Here is a 12,360-nt window from a genome sequence, read left to right as displayed (position 1 = left end):
CGGGACGCCAGGGGCGCGGGGGGCTCCGGGCCAGGGCCCAGGCGGGGAACAGAGATATTTTTCGCGGGGAGGGAGGGCAGAAGGTGTCAAAGTTTTCGGGGAACTTTTCCACTTGAGATTCCACGACCCTGCAGTGCCACCTACAGAAAGCGGCAGCTGGGGAGGGCGGGCGCCCCCAACGACCCCCGACTGCCAGCGGCTGCGCAGCCAGGCTGCCTGGAGCTCTCGCTCTTTTTTTTTTTTTTTCCTTTTTTTTTCCTCCTGGTTGTTTGTCGGGTACATCTTTTTTCAGAGTGAAAAAAAAAAAAAGCGAGCGCCGGCGCCTGCAGTAGAGCGTGCTCGGCCTGCAGAGGCAGTCGTCTCCAACTTTTCCTCTCCCGCTCCAACTCCCCGCGCCCAAAACTTCGGCTCTCGGGGAGCCCAAATTTGCCTGCCGCGCAACTTCCACTCTAATGCAGGGACCAAGGCCCCTAGCAGCGGTTTGCAGCCTGGGGGTCACGCTCCCCAGGCTCGGGCCTGCTCGCTGGCCTGCTCCTAGTGCCTAGACCCAGTTGGGGAAGGCAAAACCGGGCGCCCCAGGAGCGCCCCGGGAGAGGGCGGAGCACTCTCGCGCCCCGGGGCAGGAGTGCAGGGAGCTCCCGCGCCCGGAACGTTGCAAGCAAGGCTTGCGAGATTCGCAGGGGGGCACTCGCGAGGGACGGACAGGAAGAGGGCCGGGGGGACGCCAGAACCCGGGACCACAGCACGGAAACGGCCCGGGGTTGAGCTGCAGTCAGATCCGGGGATGGAGGGAGCCGGAGAAGAGGAGTGAGAAGGCCGGGGAGGCAGGCCCTGCTGTCCTCCTGCAGGCCGGCAGTCTGCTGGCAGTGGAGGACCAGGCCGCCCAGGAAAGGAAGGGGTCAGGAGGTCGGGCAGGGCCTCAGCAGGCTCAGACAAGGCCCCAGAAGGGAGCTGCAGGCGCCCTGGAGTCCAGGCCCCAGGCCTGGCTCTGGTTGTCCAAAGAGGGCCTACCTAGGCCAGGCCTCTGGTGGGGAAACTGAGTCACAGCCAGACCTCAGGGCACGGCCTAGACGCTTACGAGCCAAGTTAGGGGTAGAGAGCAAAGACCTTTAGGGGTCTCAGGGAGTAGGGGGCTTCAGGGCCTTCTAGTCTAGAGCTGGATTGGCGAGTTAGACGCTTGTAGATCCAAGGTTGGATTGGGGTGGGGTCTCTGGGACGTTGGATCGCTACGCAAGGATTGGGGGGATTCAAGTGCTTAGAGATCGAAGTCGGTCCTGGGTAGGGGGAGTCAGACAATTGGAAAGCCTAGGTAGTTATTTGGGGAGGGGTCTCTACGCTTTGGCGAAGGGCACAGCTGCGTCTTTTTGGCTTGAGGCCTGAGGCCTTGTCGAGAAGCTTCAGTGAAAGGGTGGGCTGGCCGGGCCAAGAGAAAGAAAGTGAATAAATCAGGAATATAACTGGGCGGGGGGCCCCTGAGAGGGGGGTCACAAAGGGTGAGACATGGCCACCAGGCGTTTAACCGACGCTTTCTTGTTGTTGCGGAATAATTCCATCCAAAACCGGCAGCTGTTAGCCGAGCAAGTGAGTAGTCACACCACCTCCAGCCCTCTGCATTCACGTAGCATTGCTGCGGTGAGTCTCCCGGCGGCCTCTCCGACACACGGACCGTGTGCACTGCGGCTCTGCCTGTTTGTCTGTCTCTGTCTGTCTCTCTGTTTAAAAAAAGAAGATAAGAATAATAAGACTAAGAATAATAAGATCTCTTGGCTAGAGTCAGGGGGCATCTGTAACCCTGGATGGGGAAAAAGCGGTGCTGTGAGGCCGCAGCTCCACCTCTGCCTTGTCTTCTCCTCACTTCCGCAGCACCCCCCCCCCCGCATCCCCCGCCTTGGCGTCACTGCGCTACAGGCCGCCTGCAATTTACATATGTTTTAACGCTAACATTGGGAAGCATTGGGCCTTTCTGAAGCCTTTTTGTTTCGTTTTGTTTGAAGCTCCCCTCCCCCCAATAGTGAGCCTCAGTTCGGTCCTAATGGCTGGATCGTGGGACCGTGGACCCAAATCCTTGCAAATGAACGACTCCCTCCCGCAGAGAGGAAGCAGTTGTGTTGTTGTTTGGTTTTGTTTTGTTTTTCCGCCCGTTTTAACGGTCCCGCAGCCCTCCGTGTGGCCTTGTTCCCTATGAATAATTGTTTCACTGTTCTTCCTGGGGGCTTGGGTTTGTGAGACTCAAGGTGCTAGCCTCTTCATTTTCCATTTCCCAGACGGGAAATTACGCTTTCCTCTCCATTCGAACTTTTTAAAAAAGCCTGAGGAGGTATATGTGAAAATTAACCCTCTAAAATAGCATTTTTTTTTTTAAATTAGCCAGAACCTTTAGTTAGCCTAGCAGTAGCGTTTTTTAAGGGTGCTCCTGGAAAAATTACTGTTTCTGGTTTGTTTTTAATGGGGGCTACTTTTCCCTTTCTGAGCCACAGTTTACTGCTCTGTTAAATAAGGGGCGAGTCTGGATGATCTATACCAGACAGTGATCGTTAGCTCGGTAATGTCTTCAATTGAAAAGTTAAGTTATGAAACTGGCTGTAGTTCAGGCTACCTGCTGTAGGCAGGCTAGGTTGGAATAGAAGCAGCGTTGGAACAGGCGGGGAATAGCCATCCCAGGACCACATTCTTGGGGATTATATTTGATAGGCAATTTTGGAAACCCCGCATTTATTTCACCTCTTAGGGACTGTATTGCCAGTTCATTTTTTCTTTGTGATTTTATCTAAATGCTTCAGGAAAATTTTGCCGTATGTCATGATTATCATGTCTACAAAGACAGTTTCTCCTTTTTGTAAGTCACAAGTGGAGAATGTGTTTGGCCATATAACTGATAGAAAAGTGATTTTAAGCCATATGAGCGGTTTCAGGAATAAAAGCATGTAAACTCGGGTCAAAAAGCCTAGAAACAGGGACAGTGTGTGTGTGAGATTTCAATTAAGAAGTTGAAGGGTTTTATAAATTTATAAATTGAAAGGAATGGCATTATATTGAAATAAATGTAAAGATGTCTGGTAGCATAGAAACGGGCTAATTCTAGCGCTAATTTTGAAGAAGAAATAAGCCTAGAAATCGAGTAGCAATTAGATGAATACAGTTCCTTAATGGAACTTCAGTAATGTTAAATAAGAACTACATGTTCCTTAAATGACTTGATTTTTGTGCTGCCTCAAAAACAACTGAAACTGATATTAAGATTTCTAAGGCATCAGTTTTAATTGATTGAAAAACATATTGTTTATTTTTCAATTTTTAATCATTAAGGTTCAAAATACCCTGAACTTTTGGGTAACATGAGGGTTTTTCCCCCCCCCCTCATTTAGTCAGACGGTTTAAAAACCTAGTATCTGAGACAGGAAGCTTTTTAAAAGTCCTTCTCTGAATCAGACCACTTTAGAAAATTATTTTCTAAGTTAGGCAATTTAAAAAAATATTTAAGCTAAGTAAAATAATTAAAAATGGATAGCTAAAGTATACAGTTTGGAAAAATAGATACGTCAGGGTATATACAGATACATTTAGCTAACTCACAGTTTTTTGAAAATGATTTCTAAACCCAACTAAAAATATATTTCTAAGTCAGAACGTTAAAAAATGTTTTCTAAATGTCATGCCATTGAAAATGTTAATATTTGTATTAGTCTGACCATTTAAAATCTTTCTCAGATCATTGAAAGCAGCCATATCATTTAAAATATCCTTATAGTCAATTCATACTGTCTAAAAAATAGGTTTTGCAGTCTAACAAACATAGTTTTCCTGAATTAAAATTTAAAAAGAAAATACAGATTTATATATTTTAATTGTGTTTAAAAAAATGGCATGTCATAAATTTCTGAAGTATTGAGAGTTGAAGTGTTACATCTTCACTTTGCTTACAGGTGATTCTTACAAAATCTATTTCTGCACACAATACGGTGAAATGCTAACAAGACTACATAGAGGTTATGATTTTTTCAACTTTTCTGGAAGTTGGGAAAGCTTTATAAACGTTCTGAAGCAAAAACCATGTCTAACACAATTTGTAAAAACTGTATTGAGTAACTCTTAGCAATGCTTTTCATTGCATATCTAGCTCATAAAAAATTTAAAGCCTTGTTTCTGATTTGTAAATTTCAAAGCCATGTAGCAAACCAAACAATACCATATCTGTCAAATTTTGAATATGGACTAGGTATTAGGTGACATTAAGGAATTAATTATAATACATTACATTTGATAATTTTACTAGAGATGCCTACTAAAATGTTTAGTGGTGAAATGTCAAGGCGTCTTACCTAAATCCTTAAACCCCTCCAAAAACAAAGGAAGCAAATAAGGCAAATTGTTGAGTCTAGTGAGGAGTATGTGGGGGACATTTTACCATTTTGTAGGCTTTTCTACATGTTTGAAAATTTTTAAATAGAAACTTAAAATAAGTATATTTATTATAGTAAAGTAAAACAGTTAAAAAGAGACAATTTGTAAATATATATCTAACACTCAGGCAATTTAAAAGGAAGAAATTAAACCTGAGTTTAACTTAATTTAAAAAATAATAACCTGGAATTTTAAGTTTCTAATTAGAAGAAAAAGCTGTAGACTTTGATCTTGATGCATTTGATACCAACTAAAAATACACCTAAAATAACAGACTTTTAAAAAAAAATTATAATCCTGAATTTTGACATCTTTATTTCAGGAAAAAGCTGCAGAAATTAATTGCAGAGTAGTATGTCTCTTACACCTCAAAGCAAAGCACACCTTTAGCCATGTTATGGCTTTAGCCGTGTCATTCAAAAGATTTAAACTGGCATTTTTTGCATCCTAGTTGGAGGGAAAAAACTAGAATTTGGTTGTTGTAGTGGGGTTGTTGTATGTACCTGTGCGTGCATACAGGGTTTTGCAGCATTCAGGCAAATACGTCAAATAAACAGGAATTTAAGGAGGAGAGGCAGTGACCAGATAAACACAAAGCCTTAAGGGCCAGAAGGGACCTAAAGGTCATTTGGCCTAGTGTACCCGTTTGTGATAACCCCTTATGCCTGTCTTGTTTGGCCATGTTCTGTGATTATGATGGAAAATGCCAGCAGCTCCACGATTTTTACCACTAAAAAGTCTTTGCCTGTTAATCCCAACTGTTTGTGTCCTGGGGTCCTGCTTTTAGTTCTGTTCCTTCGGGTCTTCCGTCTGGTAACCCTGCAGCCTTGTTACCCAGAGTTCTTTCCAGGCTTAGCAGTCCCGGCTCAGAGTGGTTACGTTTCTTTCCTATAAATGATGTTTAGTTTTTCTGTATCCTTTTTAAAGTTCAGCACCCAGAACTGAACAAAATTCTACTTTTTTTGTGTTCTTAGTTGTATTAATGTTAGTAAAACTGATTGTTAAAAACAAACGGGTTGGACTTTATACACTCCTAACAAAATGCAGTTGTATTTCCCATGCATTTTGCTCTGGCCTCAGTTTTGAGTGCCCCATCACGTTCATGCCTCAGGGCAGCATGAAATAAAGGAAAGAGCACTGAGAATTGAATCTGAGAATTGAGGCCTAAATCCTGTTCTGCTGCAGGCTCAGAGTGTGTCCTTAGGCAAGCTTTTAATCTTTTTGGATATCTTTTGCCTCATTTGTAAACTGAGGGGTTTGAGTTAGGTGATTTCCAGCCTTATGGATTCAACAGTATTTTCTCAAGTTCTGTTTTAATACATTGTTTCTCCTGACTTTAGCTTTAATTTGAAAAGGAGGAATTCATAGTCAACAGCTTTGTGGCTGTCAGTCCAAGGTGAAATCCTTAGAAGTAGCCTACCAGTACTGTGCAAAAGTAACTTTCACATTATTATGCCAGCCAAGTGCAGGTTTTAAGGTAGCAACTCATTCAAGCAGCTTGGCCTTAGGAAACTGAAGTGGATTTATGAAGCTAAACAGTCATTCAAAAAAAATTGTAAAGTCATGAAGAAACGAATGAAAGGTAGATATTGAGATGCTCTTCTGATCTGATGAAATTCTGTATGGATTTGTGTGGTTTCCTTCCATCCCTGGGAATGGATCTAATATAGGGATTGGAGCTACTTTCTTAGTGTTTACTGCCTAATCTATACTCTGCTTTAAAATAATGCATAATCTATAATTGGAAGCTAGAGTTAATTGGTCTTACATTAGTTTGAAACTTAAGCACATTATTTTTAATAAAATGTGTGCTTTAGGAAAAAAAAGAAATTAAGGATTAACTATGGCTATAAGAAACCTGAGGTTCTTATTCAGGCTTGACTACAATATTAGCTAAGATTTATGGAGAGTTTACTTTGTGCCTGACTCTGGGCTAAGCCCTTTCCATGTGTAAGCTCCGCTCATCTTCACAGTGCTCTATCACATAAGTACTCTTGTTTTTCTCAGATACAGATAAGGAAACAGATTTTAGAGGAGGTAGGAAACTGGCCCAGCGTCACCCACCTGATGGACTGGGGGCTGTGACTGGAGCTCTGGCAAACCTGGCTTGAGAGCCCCGTGCTCACCTCCTGGGCCACCCTGGTGTTGGCTGCATTTTCAGAACTTGTGTTGCAGATCCTGGAAAATGGAAGGACCTATTGTTTAAAAACAATTTTTTTTTCTTGTAAGAGGCTAGCATCTTTCTTTATCTCACTTTTACAAACCTTACACAGTCAATTTTAACTTGCAGATTGAAGGTTCTAAGTTTTAGTACAAGCTGAGTCTGTTGGAAAATTAGTTCTCTGTCTTTAGAATCCAAGTATGAAATCATTATATATTTCTCTTTAGATCTACTTGCTTTTCTGCTTTTAAAGATTCCATGGGAGCAGTGAGGCTTACTTTGAGAATAAGGGTACTTTGTTGGATAAAAGTGAAGCAAACTTTTATTTTGGCAGTAACGGAAATAAAGTAAATATCACTATAGTATAGACCTGTGTTTCCAACTCATTTTGCTCAACTTTTCCAGACTTCCTGAGTAAACACAGATGGGTTTCCACTGATTTTTCAGTTTTATGTAGAAAGTTCTTTAGACTATAAATTCCACATGCTACTTGGAGTTTTCAGTATTTGCTTGATTGTATGCCATTGGCAGGTCAAAAACCTAGATTTAGACATAAAGATTTAGAAGGTGATGATGTGTAGTAATGTGTTTTCATTTGGCTTTATTTTGGTCTTTCCTGATGGTAATTCTAAATGTTTTAATTCAGGTCTTGACTAAATTTCCTGGTAATTTGGTGGCAGGCAGAGCTTCGAAAGCCTTCTATTTTTAAGTAGCAGAATGGTGGGGAGGGTCTTTGAAAAGGTGACCTTAATTTAATATTCCTGATGTGGTGGTAGCTGCCTATTGCAAGTAATTCCCTGAATTGTTAATAAAATTAGAGAGGCTGGAGGGTGGGGTGGAAAGAGACCTGAACACCTGGGTCTGTCCCCGGTCTGACCATTAACAAGGTCTGTGGCTTCGAGCAATGCATTTATACATTTTGAAGCTTAGTTTTCTTATTTGTAAGAAAAGAGTTATTTCTAGCCCTAGAATCCCATGATTCAGATTTCACCTCTTATCAACTAATAATTGTAGCAATCAGAAGATCAGGGTGTGTGTGCTCAGTTAATAATCCGAGAGCATAGGCACATGTGCAGCAGAGATTTTAACCGAGGTTTGCAATAGTACATTGTTCAAAGATTAAATGCCAGGGAGCCGCTGCAGAATAGGAAGAAGACTGAGATACTCAAGTTAGGGGTTTTGTCTTGCATCATGTTTTATTAGTAAAAGATTCTAATGTTCTCTTAATGTTAAGCTTTTAAAAAATAAAAACATTTTTCTTTGTGAAGTAAAAGGTAATTGAATCAGATTTCCATTTGATGCTGTCTTTATTAATACCATCTAGTGCTGCTAGTACGGCAGGGCGTGTCTAGGGTTCTCTCTTGCTCTCGTAGAAAATTGTGGAAGGAATGAAGAGGATTTGCAGCTTTCCATGTCATCTAATTGAATTTTTACATGGAGTCAAGTTTGATTACGTTTTTATTGCTATCATTGTTTAATAATATTTTGGCCCTGATATAGCAGCTTCATTTGCACTATTTTTAAATAAGGAAGTTGTATTTTTATTTTCCAAATTTACTGCTAAACATAAAAAAACACAATTGATTATTGAATTTCACCACAAATTATTTCAGTGATCAATACTGTACAAAAAAAAGATCTAGTTGTTTAGATTATCTGTCATTAGTAAATGTCTGTCCAGAAGATAGAGTTCCATGTTGATCTAAAAAAGAACCTTTAGTTTTCAATTGAAACTTAACCCTCTGGTGTCATGCTTCTCCCTCCCCACCTCCCTTAAAAGAAAAAAATGTATTCTTACCTTTTGTTTTGTCTCGTTTGCTTGCTTTTATAAGAGCTTTATGAATAACTGTACGCTTTCTAGCTAATGATAATACATACCAAGAGATGGTAAGAGTTTTTCTTTTATTTTGCCACCTGTGTCTCTCTCCGGGAAAGAGTGGTTTCTCAGCTCTCTTACTACCAGGGATGAAGCCGTGTCTGCGGGATGTAATTTGCAGAGACCTTGCATATGTGGTCACTCACATGTTATCTGAATACGGCTACAGACAGTTTCTGTGGGTCGTTCATTTTTTAATTTTGTTGCATTTGCAGGTCTGATTTACATGTGAAAAATATACATTTATTTAACATGATAAAATTACATTGCAGCTCTGCTCTCTTATTATATTTTCCTAAGGGAAATTAGAATGTGGTATTGTATGGATATTTGGTGTTTATGAAACAGATTAACAGCATATTTTAGTGAAACCAAAGCAAGTGTGTTTTATCTGTTTCCAGTGTATTTTAATATTTACAATCATGTTTTGCTTGTTTCCTAGCTCATTTTCAAAACAACCGCAGTAAATCAAAATAAAAGCATATATTGATGTAGCTTATTTTAAAAAAAGAAGAATCAAAAGGAGATTTTAAAATACCTTGCTTAGTGGATCTTTATATTTAGTTAGCTTAAAATCTCAGTGTTTTCTCAACTGACCATGCCTTGTCTGTCTGTCCCATGCTGCTTTCTTTTTGCTTTCCCTAACTGGATGGGACTGATGGGAACAACATGTCTCTTCAGGAGCTGGACGAGGTATCGTGTTTTGAATATTTTTATATGTTGGGTAATTTGAGATTATAAAATACCTGCTTTTCCTGAAGTCTTTGCTCATATATAAAATGCTAACAGCTTATAAATATTTAGCATTTGTTTTGATTACTTTCTAATTTTTTTAACAGTTTAATATGTAGAATTTAATATATTTTCACACCATGTGAACTGATGATTTGAAAAAGGTTTTGGGAAGATTGTTTACTACTCTTGGGAAAGTGTCTCAACTTTGGAAGCAATAAAAAGGTTGAACACTTTCTTCAAGGAAGCCAGAATGTTTTGGGAATTAATGTCTGTAACTTCCTGATTTCTGAGAGGTGAGTGGTGCACTTGCTCAGGTAGACAGTATAGAAGACCAGTGTGTCTGTGAAGGCCCTAAGTGAGAAGGACTGTAGCCATGGCAACTGTGGGAGGGTCTTCCTTGTCACTCCTGTCTGGAATGAGTTGACACCCAGTGGATGCACCTGAAGCTATTGTCACCTGGGCCCAGTTCTGCATCTCCTAGCTGGGGGTGCCTGTGGCCTTTTTATTAGCTAGTAACATCTTGCCCAGAAGGTGGAGAGAGTATATATTCAAAGCACTTTATTTTAGTAGCCCTAGTAAAAGGGTTCAGAAAAAATGAGATGAAAACTGTTGTTAATGTTTGTGTCTATTGTCTGTTTCAGCAATGAAGGGGTAAGAATCTTTTTCCTGAGTATAGGGTGATGGAGAAGTGAGGGTTGTTCTTGTTTGTTTTCATTTAGAAGTATGAACAGTAAAGTAGGATTAGGATCACTGTCCTTAAAACCAGTGGGGCCCTAACTAGTCGATTCAGATCTGCCTGTATATTCTAAAAACCTTAACTAGTTGGTAATGACAACAGACTGAGCACAGCCTAAATAGCTGTCGTTGGGAGCTGGTTAAATAAATCGTGTAGCATCTCTGACCCTCTGTACCAGGCAAATGGTGAGGCCCATCCATGAGAACTGCAGTGGGATGAGCCCAGACACATGGCGGAGTGGAAAGAGCCAGGCGCAGAGTAGCATGGATAATGGGATGCCTGCTCCTTTTTCTTTTGTTTTGTTTTTTCAGGAAAAATAACTCATATTTATGCTTATGTGTACTTAAAAAATTCCTGAAAAGATACACAAGAAACTGTTAACAGTGGATACACCCCAAGAAACATCTGAGATGGAAGAAAGCTTCCTTTCTATTACAAGCCCTTTTCTTAGGGTGCGTGGATATTTTTAAACCATGTGCATGTATACTTTGCCACTAAAAACAATTAGTTAAAAAAAAAACCCCACTTAACTGGTAGCTGACTGAGCCAGGTGTCATGGTCATGCCTGCGTGGGGGTTTCCTTTCCCATTCAGGAACGTCACCACCAGCTCCCTGCTTGGGCACTGGGCCCTGGAGAGGGCCCAGCTCACACACGTGAAGGTAGGGATCTCTGGAGCACAGTGGACGTGGGTGGATTTGCTGATCAATCTTTAAAAATGATAAGGCTTGGGGGCTTGGAGAGCAGGCATTCTGAGTTAAAATAGATATTGCTATTGGCTGAGCAGTTTGAAGATATGGAGCTTCTGACCTCGAAAGGAAGTATATAGGGTGCGGGGGAGGGTAACAAATTATAGAACCACTTAGGTTGAAGAACCATTTGAATAATGTTCCAAGGAGGGGCACATAAGTGGTCATAATTACTTTGGGGTCTGCTGTCTGGACCGATTTCCAGTCTTTCCTACTTCCTTTTTCAGGCAGCAAGTTCCAGAAACTGGCTACTCACTGCATAAGCTTGGCACGCCCTTTTGCTTTTCTTATGCTTCACCTCTAAGGGCTTAAAAGGGAGTCTTCATGCCCCGTGATCAGAGGCCCTGCGTAGAGAGCACTATCTCCTCCATGTGCACCCCAGTGCTGTTAGAAATGCAGGTTGCTGCCTCATCGCGGGTGCCCACAGCCACCTCATTTCCTTGTGCGTTTCACTTGCCCCTTTTGCTCTTTTGTCCAGCACCATTATCTTTTTCATGAAGTGTGGCTTCCACAATTGTCCGTGACGTACATTTTATTTACCTCGTTCATTTATTCCACTCGTTTCTTGTCGGCTCACTCAGCTGGCTGTGATTGTGCGTTCAGGACTCTGAAGTGCCAGGTACTGGCCTAGCAGCTGGGGGTGTGGTTGGGGACAGTGTCCAGAGGCTTCTTTGAAGCTGAAGCAAGGCCTCACATTGGCGTCTCTGGAAATAGTAAACGCCCAGCTCCGGAGTGGATTAGGTGGTAGCCACCCCTTTATAGGTGAGGCCTGAACAAATGTCCCTGAGTGCATATCACCCGCATCTCCCAGGGTGAAGGCATCGACGGCCCCACTTCAGGGGCTTCCTGCGGTCTCTTCATGTTTGATTGTCATTCTCCTCCTCTGGCCTGAGTCCCCTGGAGATGTCACTTTTCCTTCTCAGAAAACACTAAGTAAGGTATTCCTGAGGAGGAAGCCGAGCCCACCATTGGTTCTTACCCAGGGAAGTGTCTGGCCCTCTCCTTTGTTCTCTATCTTTAATCTACTTCCCGTCTTATGACAAAGAAATCTCCCAAGTTTGGGAGTTTTTAAATTCAAGATAAGAATTATTTTAAAAGTCACAAGATACAAATATCGAACCCCCAAACCACACTGCCTGGAGGATGGGTGATTGGTGCACATCTGAGAGTGCCTGGGCCAGGCCCCAGTGTCCATGTTGGTGAAATAGGGAGCGGCGCCCCTCTGAAGGATTGTTGTTGGGACCGGCGTGGGCCAGGTCAGTAGCAGTGCTCAGGACAGTGCTCACAGAAGGCAGAGAGGGACGGATTGCTCCCTTCCTTTTTCTCCCTGCCCAGAGTGTGTATGTTAGTTGAGAAAAAAGGAAAATCAGTGAAACTGACAACAGTATCAGGATGATGTGATTCTCAAGTGTTATCTCAATATTTTTTGTATCATTTTATTTATTTATTTATTTATTTATTTTTTTGAGACGGAGTCTCGCTCTGTCGCCCAGGCTGGAGTGCAGTGGCTGGATCTCAGCTCACTGCAAGCTCTGCCTCCCGGGTTCGCGCCATTCTCCTGCCTCAGCCTCCCGAGTAGCTGGGACCACAGGCGCCCGCCACCTCGCCCGGCTAATTTTTTGTATTTTTTAGTAGAGACGGGGTTTCACCATGTTAGCCAGGATGGTCTCGATCTCCCGACCTCGTGATCCGCCCGTCTCGGCC

General features: G+C 42.2%; 1 protein-coding gene across 5 annotated transcripts in view; it reads left to right on the top strand.

Moving 5' to 3' along the window:
* Positions 1–235: 235 nt before the first annotated feature.
* Positions 236–12,360, top strand: part of STX16 (syntaxin 16) — a 28,239-nt gene continuing 16,114 nt past the window's right edge. The window contains exons 1-3 of one of the 5 annotated variants that reach the window (XM_011936670.1): positions 781–926; positions 1,567–1,632; positions 9,120–9,131. Coding sequence is in view for 4 of the 5 variants with exons in the window: in XM_011936666.1 (XP_011792056.1) it covers positions 1,501–1,632; positions 9,120–9,131 (144 nt within the window). In the remaining variant the exon portion in view is untranslated. Of the gene's footprint in view, positions 1,633–9,119; positions 9,132–12,360 lie in introns of all 5 variants that reach the window. The other 4 variants (XM_011936668.1, XM_011936666.1, XM_011936669.1 and 1 more) reach the window with 4 other exon arrangements.

The sequence above is a fragment of the Colobus angolensis genome, unplaced genomic scaffold (assembly GCF_000951035.1).
Source record: "Colobus angolensis palliatus isolate OR3802 unplaced genomic scaffold, Cang.pa_1.0 Scaffold156, whole genome shotgun sequence".
Taxonomy (NCBI): Eukaryota; Metazoa; Chordata; class Mammalia; order Primates; family Cercopithecidae; genus Colobus; species Colobus angolensis.
This window is presented reverse-complemented; position numbering and strand designations above follow the sequence as displayed.